The sequence below is a fragment of the Garra rufa genome, chromosome 3 (assembly GCF_049309525.1).
Source record: "Garra rufa chromosome 3, GarRuf1.0, whole genome shotgun sequence".
Lineage (NCBI taxonomy): Eukaryota > Metazoa > Chordata > Actinopteri > Cypriniformes > Cyprinidae > Garra > Garra rufa.
In genome coordinates this window covers 6021647-6048079 of record NC_133363.1, presented here as the reverse complement: position 1 = coordinate 6048079, position 26433 = coordinate 6021647, and the positions used below count along the sequence as shown (strand labels likewise).

Sequence of the window (26433 nt, the reverse complement as noted above, 5' to 3'; positions counted from 1 at the left end):
ACCAGCAAAGGACCAGCATAAACCAGCAAAGGACCAGCATAAACCAGCTAAGGGCCAGCATAAACCAGCAAAGGACCAGCATAAACCAGCTAAGGGCCAGCATAAACCAGCAAAGGACCAGTATAAACCAGCTAAGGGCCAGCATAAACCAGCAAAGGACCAGCATAAACCAGCTAAGGGCCAGCATAAACCAGCTAAGGGCCAGCATAAACCAGCTAAGGGCCAGCATAAACCAGCTAATGGCCAGCATAAACCAGCTAAGGACCAGCATAAACCAGCTAAGGGCCAGCATAAACCAGCTAAGGGCCAGCATAAACCAGCTAAGGACCAGCATAAACCAGCTAAGGGCCAGCATAAACCAGCTAAGGGCCAGCATAAACCAGCTAAGGACCAGCATAAACCAGCTAAGGGCCAGCATAAACCAGCAAAGGACCAGCATAAACCAGCTAAGGGCCAGCATAAACCAGCAAAGGACCAGCATAAACCAGCTAAGGGCCAGCATAAACCAGCAAAGGACCAGCATAAACCAGCTAAGGGCCAGCATAAACCAGCTAAGGGCCAGCATAAACCAGCTAAAACCAGCATCCCAGCACCAAAACCTACCTAACCAGCATATGCTGTTTTTTTCAGCAGGGTAGTCAAAATGAATTTTTTTTGGACCAAACTATCCCTTTAACTGGCAGCCTTAATATCTATATGATTTATTTTCCAAATCCATTAGCATGCTTCTTAGCAATACCCAGCTGTTCTGTTTTCTTATTTTGCACATAGTGATATTGTGGGGAAATAGCTGTCCCTTTTCATCTGTAATGGCACTAACTATTAACGTCAACACCTATTTCAAAGATGTTCTGTCTCTATTATAGGTCACTGCTGTGAGCCGTGTGTTTAGATGCTAATAAAATGAAGCGTTAAGCCTCAAGTATCTTCTTTGTCTGCTTTTCAGCCAGAAACGTCGACTCGAGCTTCAACGGCAACCAAACCTGACATCACAATTCCCATTTTCCACACACACCACTCGCTTTCCTTTTGGCTGAATCTGCTCGAGACAATCGGTTTGGACTTAATTTATAGTATTTCACACTCTGAATGCATGGTTTGTGTTGTTTGTCTGCATTTACAGGTTGAATGAGAAAGCCAATACTAAGTTTTAGTATTGCTTAGACCATCAGTACAAAACATACAAGCCATATATTTGTGTAATGAGGCAGAGTCTGAAGTAAAAATTGGTTCTTAAAGTAAACCCAGCAGTATGAATTACTTCACCTCTCCACATTGATATTCTGTTTTTTATGAAAGGCTTTTCAGATGAGAAAGTTGAAAGAGCAAACACTAACGAAGCACAGATGGCCGGTAGACACAAAGGACAGGTCTTTCTTCCCGCTGCATTATCCAGGACAAACAACAGCGGCGTTACTAGGAGAGAGTTGTGTCAAAACAACCATAAAAAGGTCCTGAATGACTTTCATTATCATTTGGTCAATGACATGAAAAGAAGACATGAAACGACGGCCTTTTTTTGAAAAATAATGACAAAGGCTTTTCATGCATATAAAGGAAGCCAACACAAATGCATCCAGCTAGGTCCGAGTCATTTCTGGTGATTTTGTTTGAAGAGTTCAGCTTGAAGATAGATATGATTTCTAAAGCAATTCTTCGCAATCATGTGCTTAGGCAGACGCATACTGACACAGGCTATTCTGCTGAAATACAGAGCCACCGCGGAGTCTGGCCGAGCATGGCTCTTTCTGCCATTATTCAGTCTGCTTCTCTCTGAGAGCTGTCTGAGAGACTGTCTAAAAGAGATGCTTTATTTTGTAATGGAACAAGCCTAGTGATGGACTAGCTACCCACTGCTCTACAGAAAAGGAGCCAAGCGAAGCGAAACTGAAATATCCCCCTTGTTACATTTAAATATCACTCTTCTTTCATATTCAACACTAAACTGTACACCTTAGTGAGTAACTGTCTTTTAAGATTTACAACTGATTTTAATAGAGGATCAATGCAATATTCAAGATACATTAATATTCAGTAGACGGCATACCCTTGAAATAAAAAGCCAATTGAGTGCACATAAAACTCTTAAAGTGATAGTTCACCCAAAAATGAAAATTTGATGTTTATCTGCTTACCCCCAGGGCATCCAAGATGTAGATGACTTTGTTTCCTCAGCAGAACGCAAACGAAGAATTTTAACGAAAACTGGTGCAGTCTGTCAGCCATATAATGGCAGTAGATGGCCACCAAACCTTTAAAAGTAAACAAAAACATGCACATACAAATTCAAATTACACCCTGCGACTCGTGACGATGCATTGATGTCCTAAGACACGAAACGATAGTTTTTTGCGAGAAACTGAACAGTATTTATATCATTTTTTACCTTTGATACACAGTCACGTCCATCTGTCATGAGCACGAATTTAGCATCCAGCTTGTGACATGTGAACGCGCTCTGGCTGTGCATCAAAGGTAAAAAATGATATAAATACTGTTCAGTTTCTCGGAAAAAACGATCGTTTCGTGTCTTAGGACATCAATGTAACGAGTCGCAGGGTGTAATTTGGATTTGTATGTGCATGCTTTTGTTTACTTTTAAAGGTCTGGTGCCCATCCTGACAGATGGCACTGGTTTTCGTTAAAAATCTTCGTTTGTGTTCTGCTGAGGAAACAAAGTCACCTACATCTTGGATGCCCTGGGGGTAAGCAGATAAACATAAATAATTTTTTTTGGGTGAACTATCCCTTTAAGTGCACTTTTAAAATGTGCACTTTGTAATAATGTCAAATTAAAGGTTTACTTCAAAGTATGGTTAAAATCCAAAACATAATACTAAAATCCTTTCTCATGCTTTAAAGAAGTACACTATTTTACTGTGACTAAATGCATGTAAAGTACCGGATTGTTTTCAATGTTCTAAATTGCAACTTTGCGTTATATGTTATACAATAAATGCGATGACATATACGTTTCAATATTAATTATATTAAAGCATATTTTAGCTTACACTTCAAGCATACTTCAAAGTTAATAGAATTATGAGAGTACATATAAAGCAGGTTTTGCTTGATTTATGTTTATGCTATTAATTTAACTGCAATTAACATGCTATTTAATATAAGAAAACATTACATTCAGTTCACATTTAATTTAAATTAAATTTAAAGGGTATATGCAAAAGTGTTGCTTTTTTTCAAAAGGGTACACATAGTTTGTGTAAATTTATTAATTTTTTTCCTTTCTTTGTTTTAAGCCATTTTGTAGATACTTTTCAGTAGGCTTACCGAATTAATTATGTTTCTAATCAACATTTCTCCTGCCTCTTGCTGTGTCTGCCATGGATGATTGTTTCATCATTGAGCTTGTCAAAATGCATTCTGGGATTGTCTTCTCTGCAAAGAATATATAAATATATAGTTACAATCAAAATTATTCAACCCCCCAGAGACCCCAGTACTTTACAAATACAAGCTTTTCTGAAAATCTTTTCTGAAAGGACTTTATAAAAATTGCATCTATAACATCTATAACTACCTGCTGGCATATTAAAAGTGATAATGTCAGTATATACAATGTAATACTTTTGAGTTCTAGGATTTTTTTTAATAACAAAGGCATGTCATAAATATTCAACACCTATTCAACATTGCTGTTTTTAGTTACTCATTTGTATGATAGGTAACAAAACTGTCTTAAAACACAATTAAACCTTTCAAAACAAAATTAGCTTGAGCTGTAACACACACATACAGTTAGTCCATTCATTTGCTGAAGTTTGAGTAGCTAATAAGACAAAGTCAAAAGAGCCTTCACAAAAGCGATAGAGAAGACATAATTGTATTATTTTAGAAAGTCTATATGAAGATTCCCAAGACATTAAAAGTTCCTAGAGACACAGCTGGCAGCCTTATTTTATTATATTATTATACTTAGCTTAAAATGTGTTGTACCAGAAAACCTTTGAGGATGTTGAACAAAAAACACAATATCATAAAATGTTTGATCAGAAAAACCTGTAATGCCTGTAATGTACCAAAGACTTGTAAGATGACCTGATGAAAGGAGAAAAAGCATTTCAATGCAGAGTATAAGAAAAAAAAAACAAGACAAGCATGGCTTTCATGTTGGGGCATCTTGCTGAATACTACTCTTGACCAAGAAGAACAAAAAGGCTGACTTGAACATGCTAAAATTCATTTAAATAGACCTGTTGTGTTCTGGTATACTATTTTATGGTGTGATGTGACCAGACTGAACTTTTTGGAGCCATGGATCAGTGGTATGTCTGGTGCAAAAAAGGCAAAACTTATGAGCAGAAGAACACCATCTCCATTGTCAAACATTGAGGTGGACCAGTCCTATTTTAGGGGGGGTTTTCTGTTGCAAGAAGTGGAAATCATGACTATATGAAGGACATCATGGATTCTTTGAAGTATCAGGCTGTTTTAACAATAATTGTGATGCCTTTGGTGCAAAGACTGAAGCTGACGATCAATGGACTTTTCTGCAGGTAGTATACATTAAAACTATGCTTGGTTCAGGGATGAGTCATAGAATGTTCTTGAGTGGCCTGTTCAGTCTCCAGATTTAATTCTCACTGAAAATATTTGGCTGAATTTGAGGAAAGCAGTGGCAAAGTGAAAACCAAAGATTATCAGTGATCTAAAAGATTTTTCAGGCAAGAAATGGGCCAAGATTGCAGTAGAGAGGTGACAGAAGTTTCGAAGCACTTCCAAGCAGGGTTTATTGGTGGATTTAAAGAATAAAAGATTCTGCACCAAATTTGATTTTTTTGAGGGTTGAATAATTTTGAACATGAACGTTTAGAGCCAATTTGATTTTTTTATAATTATTCATCAATTTGCCTTCTCAGAATCCCTCTTATGTGTATTAAAGGGGTCATACAGTGTGATGTGGTTTCTTGTTTTCATTTGTCTTTGGAGTGTTACAAGCTTTTTGTGCATATATAAGATCTGTAAAGTTGCAAAGCTTAAAGACTCAAAACCAAAGAGATATTTATTATAAAAGTTAAGACTCAGCCACACATCCTAAACGACTAAAACGACTCGTTCAAACACGTCTCCACTTGTCCATGTCACAGGGTGAGTAGATTAGCGTAACACCGCCCATATGTATATGGAAAGAAAGGCGGCGTAACTTTTACCGGCAGTAGTTTGGCCTTCCAAATGAGGACCTAACTAGAAATCTGTGGTTAAGTTATATTTACAACATTGTTCTGGAACAGTGCAATGCAAATATTCAAGTGGGTGATGCACATTTCACGGAGGACTGGGTTACCTGAACCTGGGAGAGCAGTTTACAATGCCAGCTGTACACAAAGGGTTAAGGCTATAATGTGGGGCAATGTTGCAAGGACAGTCTACACTTCTGACTCACAGCCTGTAAGTACGTTTTCATATTTAAAGAATTCAGTACTGACTATTCAAACGCGAGTTTTGAGCAGTGTAGAGTAGAACTTCTTGTTTCTCGTTCTACGATCGCGAATGCAGATATGGTGTTATGTTTACACGGCGCAATGTGTAAAAAGACAGTACGAGTCATTATAATATACCGTATTTTCCACACTAAGAGCCTTAAATTTTCTCAAAAATCGGTCGTGCGCCTAATAATCCGGTTCGCCTTATGTGTGCACTGAGTTCCAAAATCTGTAAAAATGTTGTGAGACTTTGGTAAGCGCTCCGCTTGACTGACTGTCAGACCATTTCTCGCCGACACAGGGACGTAATACGTACAGAACGTACGCTGGCAGCGATAAACCAATCAGAGAACATTACGCAATACGTACAGTACGTACGCTTAACATTTGTTTGTTAGGCTGACTTTGTCAATGATGAGCGAGAACCCGGCATGTTTGATGGCAAAATTGCCCAGCTGTTGAATTCAGACACAGAAGATGAGGACTTTGATGGATTTGTGGGAGAAGATTGATTAAAAATAATGTGAATGTATTGTTAAATAGTAGAATAAAGTTCAACTAAACTTACTGTTTTGCTTCCGTTACCCTTTTGTAGACCGAATGTTTTAGCATGCGCCTTATAATACGGTGCGCCCTTTGTATGGGTTAAGTACAGAAATAGACCCCGTAATTGAGACTGCGCCTTATAATCCGGTGCGCCTTATGGTGCAGAAAATACGATAATTATTATGTCCTACTAAATGCAACAAATGGCTTGTTTATAATGGGTTTTATTGTTTGTTTATTGTCTCGTCACTCCAAGAAACAGCATGCTAAGGGGCTTAACATTTCCGTCACACGCTTGAGGTATTCAGCCAATCACAATGCACCGGATAGCTGGCCAATCAGAGAACACCTCAGTTTCTATCAACCAGTGTTGTTTTCGTCAACGATGACGATGACGAAATCATTTCGTTGACGCCACTTTTTTTCATGACGATAACGAGACGATGACGAGATAAAAATGGCTCGTTGATGACTAAAACATGACGAGACGTGTGTGAGTTTTCGTTGACGAGACGAGAATAGACGAAAATGTTAGTGGGTGGTCCGTCAGACGTTTAAAATGCATGACATTTCCGCTTATTGTGCATGCCAAATAAAACTTAAAAAGTATTTGACGCTATGGCAAGCCGTTTTAGCATTAAATACTCTTTGCTATACTAGTATGGCAAGCCGTTTTAGCATTCCATCCTTGTTTGTCTTTTATGTTCTAAAACATTCCTTCATTATTGTAATTATTGGTGAAAATAGTCGATCCGGAATCTCACATTGTGTTGAACTATAGATCTGCTATTTTCAGAACTTATAAGTGACACCACCCTACAGCAAAATACTTACTGACCTACATTAATTTGTTAAAATTAATTTTTCCCTTTTTTTGACTAAAACTAGACTAAAACCTTTTTGACTTTTCGTCGACTAAAACTGGACTAAAACTATCACATATAGAAGTGACTAAAATTTGACTAAAACTAAGAAGCATTTTAGTCCAAAAGACTAAGACTAAGACTAAATCTAAGATGGTTGTCAAAAACAACACTGCTATCAACAATGAGTTTTGTAAAAATCAAAGCATTTCAGAAAGTTGGGGCAGAGAGGAGCAACAATAATGTACAGTATGTGGAAAATAATATGTTTTTATAACCTCAAACTGCATAAAAGCATTGCATTACAACAAACACAGAAAATAATGCTCTTTTTAGCAACATCATATGACCCCTTTAATAAACTTTCTCTAATAGTGCACTAAAGCATTTGTTGAATTGTTTTCACAAAATTTAGCTCTTTGCAGGTCAAGGGGGTTGAATAATTTCGATATATATATAGATACAAAGAATGCCGAGTCACTGTAGTTATCTTCCAGCACTTTATTTTAGACTTGTCCTGTGACATTCATTAATGAATATAATGTTTAAAGTGATATTCTGTTACCCTGAATGAAACCGTATTGATTTATTAGAGCAGATAATTAGCCTTACAATTGGCCCCACAGTTACAGCCAGTCCCCCGATATCTGAAAGACCGCCAGCACCATTTCCCCATCCAGCTCTACATACTGGTGAACATGCTTTAATTAAAGAGTTTGCTCTCTTGGTGCTGCTTCAAGTGTGACAATATGATTTATGTGCTCCTCGCTGTAAAATCCTGATAAGCAATTATGAAGGAAAAGGTTATTTTGTGTATGTTCAATTGTTGAAATCGTGTTGAGGCTAAAGCCAGTCGGGGAGCGGATGAATGAGGTACGCTTTACTATCGGCGATCGCTTTGTCTGTGATCAAATACATTATCAGCTTGTCTTTGTGCCGCTGATAGTCTCTTGTAGCTCATCTATCATTTAAGATAGGATGTGTGAAGCTGGTGACACCCCGTTTAATGAAGCCGCCACTAACAAAGACGAGGTCAGCACTTTCAAGCTTCACCTGAAATTTACCTAGGATAAAATTATGACTCACTTTTCCTGTGCAACTTTAAATGGAAAAGCAAGGCGTTTAGTTACTGCTAAGCGAAACAAACAAACAAGCTGGGAATGATAAGCAAAATATCCTAGCCAAATGTGAGCTCATAAATACTGGATGCTGTGCATCTTCCTGTTATGAATAATCATACAGTATGCCTGAGCAGGATTAGCTGGCATAATTTTTCCACATTTAGTTCATTAATTAAAGTCATGAAAATGCTGATGGAGGATATTTGATTGCATTGTTTTGATGATAAATAATGAATTACAGGCGCCTGTAATCATCCGCATGCACCACGTCTTCTTCAAAGCTACGAAGTGTAAATGGGATTTAAAAAGAGAAAAAATGTATGAGAAACAATATCACTAATTGCTAAGTCTTTTCACAAAGCTTTCCACATCATAAGAGTTTGCTAAAAAATAATCATTTACAAACAAAAAGAAATCATCATATTGTAAAAATGTATGTAAAAGCAACCTTATAAACATTTTGAGAATAATAGGATTATTTTTTATAATGCATTCATACAAATATAAACTTGCTGCAGCAAATTGATGAGGTCTATATACTTTCCAGCAACGACTGTATGATTTTGAGATCTATCTTTTCACACTGAGGACAACTGAGGCACTCACATGCAACTATTACAGAAGGTTCAAACACTCACTGATGCTCCAGAAGGAAAAAACATGCATTAAGAGCCGGGGGTGAAAACTTTTGAACAGAATGGAGATGTGTACTTTCTTACTTTGCCTAAATATCACATTTTCTTTTCATTTAGTACTGCCCTTCAGAGGCTACAGAAAAATTAAAAACACAAAAATGCAGGAAAACCAAGGAATTTGTAAGACCTGAAGGATTTCCCTGAAGAACAGCAGGCAGTTTAAGTGTTCAGGACAAACAAGGGACTCATGAACAACTATCACTAAACAATTAATGCAGCTGTGGATCATTAAGGTAAGAATACAGTATTAAGAATCAAGGGGATGTAAACTTTTTAACTATTATTTTCTCTTGTGGACTATATGTAAACATCTTTTATGTGAAATATCTTATTCAGTTCAGTACTAAATAAACAATAACATGCATTTTGAATAATCCCTGTTATTTTGATAAAATAATTAACATTTTGCAGATTCTAAAAGGGGGATGTAAAATGTAAAAATACAAACAGTGTAGAAATATCCAAAAAGAAGCACACTTTAGCACAGTTTTTAAAGAGTTCTTATAATGCAAATAATATTCATCAAAAGAATTGAATTGAAAATTGTATGCCACACACTGAAATTTATTTGTAATTACACTTTTGTAAGTTGTAATTGTAATTTGTTAATCACACATTTGGATGAAATTACAATTTAATACTAAGATATCATGAAATATCCTACGGTTTACAGCTCTGTAGTCTCTCCTGACTGAGGTCTAAGACATTGAGAGAATGATCACTATGGGTACTTAAGAGTAAAGGTCAGGCCTGTGAGCATTCTCTTGAAATAGAAACTGGTAAAAGCATTTGGGTTGGTAGATTTTTTGAGAAATGAGAAAGTAGGAAGCTCAGATATATACAGTGGGCAAAAAAGTATTTAGTCAGCCACCAATTGTGCAAGTTCTCCCACTTAAAAAGATGAGAGAGGCCTGTAATTTTCATCAACTATGAGAGACAAAATGGGGAAAAAAAAATCCAGAAAATCACATTGTCTGATTTTTAAAGAATTTATTTGCAAATTATGGTGGAAAATAAGTATTTGGTCAATAACAAAAGTTAATCTCAATACTTTGTTATATACCCTTTATTATATTCCATTTATTATAGTATATACTCTTTTTTGGTCTCTCATAGTTGAGGTATACCTATGATGAAAATTACAGGCCTCTCTCATCTTTTTAAGTAGGAGAACTTGCACAATTGGTGGCTGACTAAATACTTTTTTGCCCCACTGTATATAGGGCATCCAAACATCCTACTGTACAAGTTCTGGCATATTCAGTTTACATCATTACAATATTGCATGAATAGTAATAACTTGAAACAAAACTGATTTGATTACTTGCAAATAACTAGTAATTTTATAATAATTTTGCATGAGTATTAATTGTAGTTGTCTTCCCTTTTTGCTATGTGCCACAAAAATGCTCTATAAACCTCTATGACTTTTGCCTTTTCCTTCTAACTAGAATTAAAGTGTCAAAACTGAACTTTCTCCGTAATGCATAAAGCACAGTCTATTTTAAAGGAATAGTGTACCCAAAAATTAATTTGCAGAAATTTTACTTACAATTAGGCCATTTAAAAAGTAGATGAGTTTGTTTCTTCATCAAATTTGGAGAAATGTAGCAATGCATCACTTGCTCACCAATGCATCCTCTGCAGTGAATGGGTGCCGTCAGGATCAGAGTTCAAAGAGCCGATGAAAACATCACAGTAATCCACAACACTGCAAAAAATGCTTTTCTTGTTTCTAGCCAAAATATCAAAAAATTCTTAAATCAAGCAGGATTTTCTAGACAAGTAAAAATTATTTTCTTATTTTCAGAAAAAAAAAAACAAGTCAAAATTAAGTGGGTGTTTGCTTTAAACAAGCAAAATAATCTGCCAGTGGTGTAAAAAAAATAATCTTGTTTGAAATACGATTTTTTTTTCTTATCCCATTGGCAGATTATTTTGTTTGTTTCTTGAAAACAAGAAAATAATTTTTACTTGTCTAGAAAATCCTTCTTGATCTAAGAATTGTTTGATATTTTGACTGGAAACAAGACAAAAAATCTAATAAGAAAAACATTTTTGCAGTGAAGTAATCCACATCTCTCCAATCCATCAATTAACATATTATGAAATCCACACATCATTTTCACTTTAAAATCCACCCACATATTTGTTTAGAGCTGTTTTAGCTTGTAAACAGCGCTTAATCTGTGCATATTTCTTTCCTGATTCAGACAAGATGACTTTTTCAAAGCAGAAAGCAATATTATGAATAAAGGACATATTTTAGCTTAAAAAAAATAGTTAAACACCTTAATGAAGGATTTGTTGCTTACAAACACGCAGGTTTTCACTTCACAAGATGTTAATTGATGGACTGGAGTGGTGTGGAATACTTGTGGTTTATAGCGATGTTTTCGTCAGCTGTTTGGACTCTTATTCCGACGGCACCCATTCACTGCAGAGGATTCATTGGTGAGCAAATGATGTAATGCTACATTTATCCAAATGTGTTGAAGAAACAAACACATCTACATCTTGGACAGCCTAAGAGAGAGTAAAAAATAAGCAACTTTTCAATTTTGGGTGAACTATTTCTTTAACCCAAGATTGTTTTGTTGTATTTGAATAATGTAAACAAAATTCTAAATAACAAGATGTTTCAGTTGCATATTATATATACCCACAAGTACAAACACTTTATATGAATAAATGAATAATAAATGGAATTTATATCTCCTCTTTAACACACACACACACACACACACACACACACCTACACATCAGTAATTGCTCCGCTCTTTTGTTTCTTCATTAGACAGTCATTGTAGAAGCAGCTCTGCTGCAAGACTGCAACAGAGTCTGAGAATCATTGCAAAAAGCAATTAATTGTCTATTGGTAAGTATGTCACATGAACAAAGACGGTCAAATTCTCCCTTGTTTTCATGGCTATGGCACTCATGCAAGTTAATAAGCTAATGTTTCCAGGTGAACACATTATTCTTGCATGTTCTCTGCTGATAATGGTTACATGAACACACAGGTGAGTGCTTGCGCACATTAACACACTGTTAAATATTCACAAGTGTTTGGGGAGAGACTGAGACTGAACGAGCCTCTGCTGCTTTCCTGTGGGAGTCTGGAAAATTTGGCACATTCTTTCTGTACTGCTTACTTATTATGGCTCGTGCCAAAACACATTTGTCACCAACATAATACATTTTAAATAAAAGCGATGCATTAAAACTTAAATCAAAATTACAGCAAGCCCTTTGGAGTCTTAAATTCAAAACTTGACATGTCTCGGCTCAACCGCTACCTTGTAACCTGAGGCGCAAGTCGAGTTTTGATCATGACTTGAGAATTGAGATTTGACTGACTGGAGAAATAACATTTCGGATCCAAGTTTCAACAGTGTATGTGCTGAATCAGAGCCATTGACTGACAGAAATTCCCTGCGCTGGGATCAGACCCGACTGAATCGTGCAAAAAACGAATGCACTCAGATCACTGACTTTTAAAGGAATAGCAAACAGGACATAATCAAGATGTCCTGCATCTTATTTGGGACATGCAGTTTAGTTTGACTATCTGTAGCCATAACAGAGAAAGATGCATATATGTACAATAAACACGGGCAAACTGTTCAACGCTCAAACTCTGGGAACACAAGCACTAAACCGGAGTCATAACCTTCTGCTTTTATCCAACTCTCAAGAGATGGGGAGATGGAGGGTAAAAGAGAGATGAAGCACATTCTGAAGTTTGAGGGTTCAGAGATATTTGAAGAACACCGCACTTTTATTTGACTTCTGCTGTCTGCAGGAGAATAACTCTCAATTGAAGGGCTGCCACTCAAGTTTTTATTTTTATTTTTTAGCTTTTCGATTATATATAAGAACTGCTGTTTTCATTATTATGTAAAATCATTATTTAGCAATAGATAGATACATTTTAATAATGTAATGTTTAAATAAATAAAAGTGTGTGTACAATACTGTAGGTGTTTTGTTTCAGTTACTGAGTATTTAGCTAAATTTAGCAAAAAAAAAAGGTAAAAAAAATAGCACTCCTGTTTTCCATCATTTTATGAAAGTAATAGTTTGCAAAACAAATAAATGAAAAAATATGAATGATTACTGTGTGGAATAAATACATACATAAATACAGTAAACGATAGTTTTGATAGTATTGCATTATTGAGGGTTAAGTACTCCTGTTTTTCAACAAACTAGTATTTTGGGGGGGAAAAATAATAATAAAGTTTCTAATAAAATAAATAAATAAACATATGTTTGTGCAACCCTGCAGGTGTTTTGCTTGTCTTTGATTACTGAGTGGCTATATAAACAAACATTTAAAAATGAATAAAAAAGCAAAAAAAAAAAAAAAAAAAAAAAAAAAAGCAAATATATTTTAAAATGAACAATGTTTGCAAACATGCAGGTGTTATTAATAAATAAATAAAAAATGTAGGTGTTTTGTTAGTCTTTAATTACTGTGTGGGATAACTAAATAAATAACATGCATACACAAATTCAGCAAAATGTATCAAAATATTAAAAAATATATAAATATTTTTTTAAAAATTTATAATTTTCCTTTAAAAAAGAAATATAAAAACAGTGTTTAGCTAGTCTATGATTACTGAGAAAATAAGCACTCCTGTTTTTCATCATTTTTGAAAGTAATATTTTGTAAAATAAAAAAAAATGTAGGTGTTTTGTAGTCTTTGAATACAGTGTGGGTTAAATATATAAATAAATAAATAAATAAATGAATAAATAAATAAATAAATAAATAAACAACATGCATACCCTTGTGCAAAATTCCGCAAAATGTATCAAAATATTTAGAAAAAATATTTTTATTTTTTTAAATTTTTATTTAAATAGTAATTTTCTTTAAAAAAAAGAAAGAAATGTGTTTTGCTAGTCATGCATTACTGAGGGTTTTTTTTTCTTCAAAACCAGTATTTTGAAAAAAAACAAACAAATAATAAATAATAAGAAATAATAAGAAATAAATAAACAATGTTTTTAACAAATAAATAATATAAATAAAAATGTGTTTGTCTAACCCTGCAGGTGTTTGTCAGTCTTTAATTACTGTGTGGTATAAATAAATCAATAAATCAGTAAATAAATAAATAACATGCATGCACTCATGCAATATTTATCAAAATATTTTTTTTAAATAAATATATAAAAAAATAATAATAATTGTGCATAAAAAGAAAGAAACGTCTTTTGCTAATCATGCATTACTGATGGGTAAGTACTTTTTTTGTTAATAGTATTATCAAAACCAGTATTTTGGGAAAATAAATAAATAAAAAGTTTTTAATAGATAAAGTTTTTACTAAATAAATAAAATACTAAATAAACATGTTTGTGCAACCTTGTCTAACAAATTAATACATGCAAAAAAAAAAAAAAAATCCATTAAATGAAAATCTTTTTTAATAAAAAAAAAAAAAAATCAAACCTGACAGATTATTATCACAGATCCTTGTCCTTTTGAACTTAATTTCATCCTCAGACCTCTGTTATAAGCCTTTAAATCTCTAACAAAGACATGTCAAAGACAAAGGCCACGCACCACATCGCTGCGGCTGCAATGTTCCCTGCGTTAATGGTTGGCGCCGCTGTTAATTTGACACGGGATCTTTATGAGTCCCTGAGTCACTCTGGTGAAGTGTGTGTGTGCGCACCTGTGTGAGCGCAGGTCAACCGGACAGCATTTATCTTCACGACACACTGATTAGATGTGACCTCTTGTCGCCCGTGCTATTGTTCCACGGCGCTAATAGACTTAATGATCAAATGACCTCTGATCTAGGGTCAGCAACACCTGTGAGCTAATAATTAAGATCAGGGCTAACACATTTACTGAGACTAGCTGTCTGTGACTGAGGTTAATGCAAATATCATCTATGTCACAGAGGCAAGGAAGTTCGTCTTTCAGACCAAGCAAAGAAAAAGATGTTGGCATTTAGAGTGGCAGCAGATAGACAGTCTGATATAATCATATAATGCTAAAGTGTTTGACATTTCATAAATGAAAAGAAACATTCCGGTAATAAGATCCATTGTTCAGCAGACATCCTATTAGCTCTAATACTGACAGTAAATGAGCCATTGAAATGAACCCACAGAGACATGGAAAAATACAACCTGGAAAATGGAGCATTTTAAAAGCAAACTGGGTTTGGATGGCAAGCCGTACAATTGTTGGACAGAGCCAGCGCTCGCAGAGGTGCATTTAAGCACCAGAGCAAGAGAGAGTAATGATCTCTGGCCTCTGAGCTGACGTCTGAAGACTCTCATAGTAATGGAACAGCATGATATCATAGCGTGAAGGATGACTCTGGAAATCTCTATCGCTACATCAACATTTATCTGGATATGTTTGAAAATTTTGGAAAGCACTAAAAACTTACTTTAGATGCATAAAACGTAATAAAGGTTAACCGAGACGATACTGAGAGACCAGACATAATACATTTCTCATGCTATTCTTTTGCAATCTTGTGCCGTTTATCTTGTGCAATTTTGTAGGCGCTTTTCTTTGATTGCTGAATGGGCTAAACTAACAAACAAGCCATTAAAATAAAAAAGATAAAAATAATAAAAACTAAATTAATAATAAAAAATAATAATAACTCGTGGGTGTTTAACAAAATATTTAACTACATACATTTTTAAATATAAAAAAAGAATAAAAATATAAAAACAATTTTACTTTTTTTTTTTTAAGAAAAAGATAAATGTGCATGCAACTGTGCAGGTGTTTTCCTTTGATTACTTAGTGGGTATTTAACTAAATATTTAACTACATACATTTTTAAACATAAAAAAAAGAATAAAAAATATAAAAACAAATTTACATTTTTTTTAAAGAAAAAAATAGACGTGCATGCAACTTTGCAGGTGTTTCCTTTGATTACCTAGTGGGTATTTAGCAAAATTTAGCTAAATATTTAACAAAATATTAAAAACAATTTTTTTTTAACATTTTTACAAAAAATAAATAAAAAATAAATGTCCTTGATTACTGTGTTAATTAAATAAATAAATAGACAACATGCATACACTCTCAAAATTCAGAAAAAAATGTTTTATAATATAAATATTTTTAAAAATGTAATAATTTTCTTTAAAAAAGAGAACGAAATGTGTTTTGCTAGTCATGCATTACTAATGGGTAAGAACTTTAAATTAAAACTAGTATTTCAGGGGAAAAAAGAAACAAGAATATACATATATACATATATGTACGTACACACACACACACACACACACATATATATATGTATGTATGTATATATAGATAGATAGATAGGCATGCAACTGTGCAGGTGCTTTCCTTTGATTACTTATTTAGCAAATTGAGCAAAATATTAAACAAAATAATTTTTTAAATAAAAAAGCTAAAACATTAATACAAAAGAGCTTTTCTTAAAAAAAAGAAAGAAAGAAAGAAACATGCATGCAACTGTGCAGGTGTTTCCCTTTGATTACTTAGTGGGAATTTAGCTAAATATTTAACAAAATGAATGTTTAAAAAAAAGTTAAATAAAAAACAATTTTTGCAAAATATTTTTTCTTTATAAATAAATATATATGTGTGTGCAACCGTGTAGGTTTTGCTATAGTTTTTGTTTGCTGACGAGGGTAAGCACTTGTTTTTTGTCATTATATGACAGCTGCATTTTGTAAAATAAATAAATATACGCTCCATACTAGAGTTTCTAAGGATTTACCAAAACATTTCTTGTGCACTAAATTGTTAAAAAGCACTAAAAACATGTCTGAATCGTCATAAACGCCCAGACCTATTCTATGAGATCTCACGCTATCATTTTAAAAGCAAAATATCTCAACACTGTACGTCTGGGATGCACTCAATTGCCATTCCATAAATGGTCCAAAATGCCATTTTCTTCATGTTTTGATACATGACAGCAATTGCAAGTACATTTTCTGCTATTTTTGCAGTAATGTAATATGAAGATAGTAAAAATAGCATGTATCTTTTGAAACAGCGTGAAAGTAAATAACACATTGCAGGCACATCCAACTATATGTATATGTGACCCTGGACCACAGAAAAAAAAAAAAAAAAAAACTAGTCATGGGGTTAATTTTTTGAAATTGAGATTTATACATCATCTGAAAGCTGAATAAATAAGCTTTTCGATTCACATATGATTTGTTAGGATAAGACAATATTTGGAGATACAACTGAAAATCTGGATTTAGAGGGTGCAAAAAATCCAAATATTGAGAAAATCTCCTTTAAAGTTGTCCAAATGAATTCTTAGCAATGCATATTACTAATCAAAAATTTAATTTTAATATATTTATGGAAGGAAATGTACAAAATATCTTCATGGTACACAATCTTTACTTAATAGCCTAATGATTTTTGGCATGAAAGAAAAATTGATCATTTTGACCCATGCAATGTATTGCTTTTGCATGCAAAGCCGAAAAATATGCATCACATGACTAAACGAGCGCAATCGTTTTCAAATACCTCTGTTTTCAAAGTCCACACTACAACACAAATTTATCAACCTGGGAAAGCGCCTTCAAAAAGCTGTTTTCGCTGGACAAAAATCGGTGTGGATAGCCAAAACGTAGAGAAAAAGATGCGTTTTGAAATACATCCAGATGAGAATAGCTGTAGTGTGAATGTGAATGTGTAATCACTCAATATATTGACAACAAACCTCTATACAAAACATGCAATTTGTCATTTAGACAAACAATCAACAACTACAGCCGTAGATCAACACAATACCAGAAGTTAAATTAACAGCTTGCTATTCAATATTGCATAAGGAAATGTGGAGTAAATCGCTTAATGCAATGTAACTTTGTAATACAAACTGCAGATATATGCCAAGACCCTTATTATACATGCAGTCTTTACTCTTTTTGTAATGATATTTCAGTTTTAATCACAATTCTAGTTGAAATGTAGCAATTCTTTGACCAAATTATGCACAGAAATTGTGTCAACATTTACTCTCGCTTCATGTTTTATCTTTTGTGGAACACAAAAGCAGCTATATTCTATTTTAGAAGCCCTCTGTGAAGCTTTTCAGATTTTGCACATTCAAATTTCCTGTTTTTCTCCTCCAGTGAGCAGGTTTGTGCTGTAACCCGAAGAATTTTTCTCTCTTGTCATAAGGATGCCAGATTTGAACGTACTGTACAAGATGACTTTGTATGAGAAAGCAATATTGCATGACTTCAGAAACAGACACAGTGCCTGAATCACAAGCATCGCTTCTGTTGTACATTTGTACCATGACAGCCTCAGTCGAAACAGTAACACTTTAGACACCTTTTTGTAAAGTATTACCAAAAATAAAATAAAAAATATTAAATATTTGTAGCACTAGTCAAAAACCCATTGTATGGGTCAAAATTATCGATTTTTCTTTTTATGCCAAACATCATTAGGATATTAAGCAAAGATCATGTTCTGTGAAGATATATTATATTTCCTACCAGTAATATATCAAAACTTAATTTTTGATTAGTAATATGCATTGCTAAGAACTTCATTTTGACAATTTTAAAGGCGATTTTCTCAATATTTAGATTTTTTTGTACCCTTAGATATATCCTAACAAACCATACATCAATGGAAAGCTTATTTATTCCGATTTCAGATGATATATAAATCTCAATTTAGTTGAGTGGTTTTGTGGTCCATGGTCACAAATAGCTTCAGAAGCAATGTCAAAATGTCACAATTAACAGGTACAATATTGAATTAAATGTGAAACTTTAATGCAGACAAGATAAATTGCTATTTTCGTCTAATATGCACTTGAATAGTTATTTTTTTTAACAGTGCACAATAGTTGAAATCAATTGTAATGATAATTAATTCAAATAATTTAGATTTTAATAATGTATAAATAAATGTTAAATGCTTTAAAAATACTAATGTAATAAAAACAAAAACAAATGTAGTGTAATGTTAACAAATGACACCTCATTGTAAAATATTACTAAAAAAAAAAAACTAACCCATTAACCTATAACAATTTCATTGCACACTGAAAAATGTAACCCTGGACCACAAAGCCTTGCCTTGTCTTGTCTTGCCACAAAGTCTTAAGTAGCGCAGGACCGCAGGTATATTTGTAGCTATAGCCAACAATACATTGTATGGGTCAAAATTATCGATTTTTCTTTTATGGCAAAAATCATTGTAAAGCTTTTTTATTCTTTAACTTTGATGTATGATGTATAATCTCAATTTCAAAAAAATTGACTCCATCACTGGTTTTGTGGTCTGTGGTCACAAATAGCTTCAGAAGCAATTTTCAATCAGAAATTGAAAATGTTACAATTAACAGGTAAAACTATGAATTAAGCGTAAAAGCAAAATATATTGCCATTTTCTTCTAAAATGCACTACATTATTATTTTTTTTTTTTTTAACTGTGCACAATTGTTGAATTCATTTTAATAATTAAATAATAATTAATTAAAATGCTTGTCAATAACAGACAACTTTTGGTTTTAGTAATGCATGAGTAAATGTTAAATGTCTTTAAACAATATTATTTTGTTAGTTCAAGTTAACTAATGTAGCTCACTAATGTTAACAAATGATATACTGTGAAAAAACTAACCCACTAACCTATATACAATATTTGGGCGAGATACAACTATCTGTAAAAAAAATTTAAATAAATAAAAAATCTAAATATTAAGAAAATCACCTTTAATGTTGTCCAAATTAAGTTCTTAGTAATGCACATTACTCATCAAAAATTGCGTTTTGTAAATTTACGGTAGGCAATTTACAAAATATCTTCATGGAACTTGATCTCTACTTAATATCCAAATGATTTTTGGCATAACAGAAAAATCTAAAATTTTGACCCATGCAATGTATTTTTGGCTATTGTTACTCCTGACGTCTTCACATTAACATGTACAAATTGTCCAAAGCTATATGTGACCCTAGACCAGAAAACCATCATAAGGGTCATTTTTTTTTAAATTGAGATTTACACATCATCTGAAAGATGAATAAATAAGCTTTCCGTGGATGTACGGTATGGTTTGTTAGGATAGGACAATATTTGGGTGAGATAAAACTATTTAAAAATCTGGAATCTGAGGATGCAAAAAAAGAAAAAAGAAAAATATTTAGAAAATCGCCTTTAATGTTGTCCAAATAAAGTTCTTAGTAATGCATATTACTCATCAAAAATTGCATTTTGTAAATTTACGTTAGGCACTTTACAAAATATCTTCATGGAACATGATCTTTACTTTATATCCTAATAATTTTTGGCATAAAAGAAAAATCTAAAATTTTGACCCATGCAATGTATTTTTGGCTACTGTTACTCCTGACGTCTTCACATTAACACGTACAAATTGTCCAAAGCTATATGTGACCCTAGACCAGAAAACCATCATAAGGGTCAATTTTTTTAAATTGAGATTTACACATCATCTGAAAGATGAATAAATAAGCTTTCCGTGGATGTACGGTATGGTTTGTTAGGATAGGACAATATTTGGGTGAAATACAACTATTTAAAAATCTGGAATCTGAGGATGCAAAAAAAGAAAAAAGAAAAATATTTAGAAAATCGCCTTTAATGTTGTCCAAATAAAGTTCTTAGGAATGCATATTACTCATCAAAAATTGCGTTTTGCAAATTTACGGTAGGCAACTTACAAAATATCTTCATGGAACTTGATCTCTTGATATCCTAATGATTTGGGCATAAAAGAAAAATCGATCATTTTGATCCATACAATGTATTTTTGGCTACTGCTATTCCTGACGTCTTCACATAAACACTTAAAAATTGTCTCCAAAGCTATATGTGACCCTGAACCACAAAACCGTCATAAGAGTAAATTTTTTGAAATTGAGATTTACACATCATCTGAAAGATGAATAAATAAGCTTTCCGTGGATGTACGGTATGGTTTGTTAGGATAGGACAATATTTGGGTGATACAACTATTAAAAAAATCTGGAATGCAAAAAAAGAAAAAAGAAAAATATTTAGAAAATCGCCTTTAATGTTGTCCAAATAAAGTTCTTAGTAATGCATATTACTCATCAAAAATTGCATTTTGTAAATTTACGGTAGGCAATTTACAAAATATCTTCATGGAACTTGATCTCTACTTGATATCCTAATGATTTTGGCATAAAAGAAAAATCGATCATTTTGATCCATACAATGTATTCTTGGCTACTGCTATTCCTGACGTCTTCACATAAACACTTAAAAATTGTCTCCAAAGCTATATGTGACCCTGAACCACAAAACCGTCATAAGAGTACATTTTTTGAAATTGAGATTTATACATCATATGAAAGCTAAATAAATAGGCTTTCCGTTGATGTACAGTATGGTTTGTTAGGACCGGACAATATTTGGGTGAGATACAACTATCTGAAAATCTGGAATCGGAGGATGCAAAAAAAAAACCCAAAATCTAAATATTAAGGAAATGGCCTTTAAAGCTGTCTATATTACTAATCAGTAATTGAGTTTTGTAAATTTACACTAGGCAATTTACAAAATATCTTCATGGAACATGATCTTTACTTGATATCCTAATGACTTTTGGCATAAAAGAAAAATCTAAAATTTTGACCCATTCAATGTATTTTTGGCTATTGTTACTCCTGACATCTTCATATAAACACAATTGTCCGAAGCTATATGTGACCCTAGACCAGAAAACCATCATAAGGGTAATTTTTTTTATATTGAGATTTACACATCATCTAAAATATGAATAAATAAGCTTTCAGTTGATGTACAGTATGGTTTGTTAGGATAGGACAATATTTGGGTGAGATACAACTATTTAAAAATCTGGAATGCAAAAAAAGAAAAATATTTAGAAAATCGCCTTTAATATTGTCCAAATAAAGTTCTTAGTAATGCATATTACTAATCAAAAATTGCGTTTTGCAAATTTACGGTAGGCAACTTACAAAATATCTTCATGGAACTTGATCTCTACTTGATATCCTAATGATTTTGGCATAAAAGAAAAATCTATCATTTTGATCCATACAATGTATTTTTGGCTACTGCTATTCCTGACGTCTTCACATAAACACTTAAAAATTGTCTCCAAAGCTATATGTGACCCTGAACCACAAAACCGTCATAAGAGTACATTTTTTGAAATTGAGATTTATACATCATATGAAAGCTAAATAAATAGGCTTTCCGTTGATGTACAGTATGGTTTGTTAGGACCGGACAATATTTGGGTGAGATACAACTATCTGAAAATCTGGAATCGGAGGATGCAAAAAAAAAAAAAATCTAAATATTAAGGAAATGGCCTTTAAAGCTGTCTATATTACTAATCAGTAAATGAGTTTTGTAAATTTACACTAGGCAATTTACAAAATATCCTCATGGAACATGATCTTTACTTGATATCCTAATGACTTTTGGCATAAAAGAAAAATCGACAATTTTGACCCATACAATGTATTTTTGGCTATTGCTACAAATATACCCATGCAACCTATGACTGTTTTTGTGGTCCAGGGTCACATTTACCTATCGCACTCACAATCCTTCCATCTATCTTTATAAATTTCCACTTTTTTAAAACTTCCAAACAATTACTTTATCCATCTAGCATAACATATTTGTAATTCTGACAGGACATCAGAAAACATCTGCGCTGCACAAACTCTCCAAACAAAGCCCGTCTCGATTTCTCTCTGTCTCTTACCCTCAGAGAAGTTGATCAGCCCCAGCAGATGAAGCAGCTTGAGTGAAGCACACACGATCACCACAATCCCAAGCGTCTGCAGACCCTCGGTTTCCCACATTGTGCTTAAGGTGACCCCCTGCTCCTGCTCATGCCACCTGCCTGACTCTCCTGACCCGGCGCCAAACTCCTCCTCGCTCCAGTTTCCTCCCGCCGCCGGCGCGCACTGGCCGGGCAGCCCGAGGCACCCACGTGGTGCAGCGCTCCAGTCCCGCTGCAAATCCAGCCTGGGAGGCTGAGCTTCACCACTCGGGATCTGAGTCTCCCGACACAGAAGAGTCAGAGACGCGAGTGTAAGTTTGAAATGTGTGCGCAGACTGAGGTTTCAGTGAGGGGAGGAGGGTGCAGAGACAGAGAGAGAGAGCAAGAGAGAGAGATGAGAAGAGGGAGGAGAAGGAAATGAGGAGAGCGGTGCGAAATTATCAGGGAAAAGTGTGAAGAAGAAGTAATATTCAGTCGCTCTGTCTTCATGTCCTCACTTCCTTCACTTGAAATCAGTTTAATCTAATTCCCACCTAATTTGCTCCACTGAATCTGATACAGACAGGCATGTCACATGACTTGTAATTGCACAACATGCTGTTTAAACCAAAGCAAAAATCAATGCATAATGAAGTCATCCTTTAAACGCTTTGGCTGTGCATTTATTTGCACGCTGTCTGTACTCTGAGGAAACCTCCAGCATTGATTACACGATTGAAGAGGAAAGTCTGTCCTGGTCAATAAACAACCAAAGTGCACTTGCCAAATTACCCTTAAAGGGACAGTTCTTATTACAATTCTGCAATTGTTTTTTCACCCTCACGTTGTGCCAGATCCACACTGCTGTTATTGTTCTCACTATACAAGTTTAGCAACCACAGGCTATAAAAACTCAATAAAAGCAGTCCGTTGTGACTCACCAGCAATATTTCAGTTTCTTCAAAAGTCATAGTTTTTTCGGAGTTTTGTGTAAGAAACTTTCCAAAATCCAAAAAAGTCATTATTCACTGTCAAAACCAATCATTCATACAAACTTGTGAAAAGTGCACTTAATATTAAACATTGATCTTGAAAGTATACTTTTTATATATTAATGAAATTTGTCTAACACATTTTAAAAATGCACTTTGCAATAATTTCAATTTCTTTTTGATGTGTTGACTTACATACTAAAGTACATAGAGTTTCAGAATATGCTAAATATTTGACCAAAATAAGAGGGATCATACAAAATGCATGTTATTTTGTATTTAGTACTGACCTGAATAAGATATTTCACATAAAAGGCGTTTACATTTAGTCCACAAGAGAAAAAAATAGATTAATTTGTAAAAATTACCCCGTTGAAAAGTTTACATATGCTTGGTTATTAATACTGTGTTGTTACCTGAATGATCCACAGCTGTGTGTTTTTTTTAGTGATAGTTGTTCATGAGTCACTTGTTTGCTATTCTTTCCTATAGAAAAATCTTTCATATCCTACTAATTCTTAGTTTTTCCTAGCATTTTTGTGTATTTGAACCCTTTCCAACAATGACTGTATGATTTTGAGATCCATATTTTCACAATGAGGACAACTGAGGGACTCATATGCAACTATTACAGAAGGTTCAAACACTCACTGATGCTTCAGAAGGAAATACAATGCATTAAGAGCCGGGGGGAGGGGGGGATATATGTTACTTATTTTGTCTTTTGGGAAACATGCAAGTACCTTATGTAGCTTCTGAAGGTAGTACTAAATGAAAAGAACAAAACCATGATAATTAGGCAAAAAAAGAAAACTACACATCTTCATTGTGTTCAAAAGTTTACACCCCCGGCTCTTAATGCATGGTTTTTCTTTCTGAAGCATCAGTGAATGTTTGAACCTTCTGTAATAGTTGCATATGAGTCCCTCAGTTGTCCTCAGTATGAAAAGATGGATCTCAAAATCATACAGTCATTGCAGGAAAGGGCTCAAATACACAAAAATGCTGGGGATTTTTTTTTTTTGGAACATGAACAAATTTTCTGAAGAATAGCAGGCAGTTTAACTGTTCAGGACAAACAAGGGACTCATGAACAGCTATCACTAAACAAAACAAACAAACACACAAACAAACAAAAACACAGCTGTGAAGCATTCAGGTAAAAACACAGTATTAAGAATCAAGTGTATGTAAACTTTTGAACAAGGTATTTTTTGTAAATGTAGCTATTATTATTTACTTTTGTAAACATCTTTTATGTGAAATATCTTATTCAGGTCAGTACTAAATAAACAAAATAACATGCATTTTGCATTATTTCTCTTATTTTAGTAAAATAATTAACATTTTGCAGATTCTGCAAGGTGTATGTAAACCTTTGACTTCAACGCTGCAAAAAATACTTTTCTTTCTTGCAACTTCATTAGTACAAATGTGTAATAACAAATATATACATGACAAATTGTCAGTAAAAGTGATATTAAAGAATATTTTAATTATCATAAATGATTGTCAGCAGTACGCATTAATCACGTTTTAAAAACAACAGAAGTAGTTATGAAATGATATATTAAAATGTACTTAAATCCTACTTAAGTGGGTCAAAAAAAGCATTGTAAATTTCTGTTAATTGCATTTAATACTACTTTAAACTATAAAGCATTTTCATTTGCAATTAACAGGCATCATTTTCAACTTTCCTTTAAGGCAAACAAATGTAAACTAAAAAATCACTTAAAACTAGTACTTTTGAGCTTCCATTCAAAGACTATATGTACTATAGCACATTCTAGCATCCTAAAAACCACTACTGATGCTGCTTCCCTAAAAATGCATGCCTACTGCCACCTTCTGGCTTGTTATATCATCAAATGCATTGAATTTCAATGGAGAGATGTCAAAGGATTGAACACGGGATTGAAACAACGCATCAGTTTCAGAGTCTTACAAGATTTGCATTCATTATCCAACATAATTCATAAACAGTTCCATTTGCATGTATCACAGTTAATTTAGCCAAATCTCTAACTGCTTAAAGGTCTCGTACCAAATGATTTTATTCCTTTTTTGGAGCAAATAATTTAGTGTAGGGTTATTAATGTCGCTCATGTAATTATGCAGATTATGCCTTCAGCCATTTTTAATTTTGCTCATTGTGTTTTCCCCCCTCCATCTGCCTATAATAGCTTAGTTTTATTAAAACTATGACACTAGCCTTTGGGAATCATTTAGCAACTCAGTTTCTGCCCAAAAGGTTAAAAAATGCATATGTAATGTGAACATACGTAAATGAACGGAAACACCTGTATCGACTCCAGCAGGTGTCATAACGGCCGTCGCCTCCTGTTCTGTGTTGTCTTTCTGTGACATCTTTAAAGGTGATGTAAAATGTCAGAGAGTGTTGATGGAGAACCCTTAGAGCGGTCGATTTCTTATCTCTGGCAAGCATAGGATGTGTCTCAGATGTGAATGCTCTTTGTTCTTCGATTTCTGTGGGTTATAAAATCGATTTTGGCCAGAGATTACGTATTTCCATTTTATGGTCAAAGCCTCCCTGTCCTGTGGGGACTCTTATCAAGCCTGGCCTGTCCAGCAGAGGCACATACTGACATTCAGAGAGGGACAGCAACACAAAACCTGCTCACAATTCAACTGTTTCACAGTGTACTCATTTAAAGTGTCAGAGGTGCTGTCACGTATCAGTGATGACCTCTCTGTCAGTGACGTCCATTGTACCTTCATATTATGCATTATTCACATTTGTGATTGATGCCTCAAACTGGCAAGTATGAGACTGTGCTTTCTCATGAATAATATAGAGAAGCAATCAGACTCAAAAGTAGGGCTGCATGATTTTATAAAATAAACTGACATTGCAATATTTCAATAATTAATTAAATAAAGCAATTTTACCCGATGACTTGCTTTGTTTGGATAAAATGAATCATTCCAGAATAATTGAGGTGATTTTTTAGGGGAGTGCATATGCGTAGAAAATAACACTAAAACAAGTAAGAACAATT

At 33.8% G+C, this 26433-nt stretch overlaps 1 protein-coding gene across 1 annotated transcript in view; it reads right to left on the bottom strand.

The window, feature by feature from the left end:
• kcnip4a (potassium voltage-gated channel interacting protein 4a) overlaps positions 1-26141 on the bottom strand; it is an 80035-nt gene extending 53894 nt beyond the window's left edge. The window contains exons 1-2 of the mRNA XM_073835602.1: positions 26107-26141; positions 22378-22774 (exon numbers count right to left, since the gene is read on the bottom strand). Coding sequence (XP_073691703.1) covers positions 22378-22774; positions 26107-26141 — 432 coding nt within the window. The remainder of the gene's footprint in view (positions 1-22377; positions 22775-26106) is intronic.
• Positions 26142-26433: the final 292 nt, after the last annotated feature.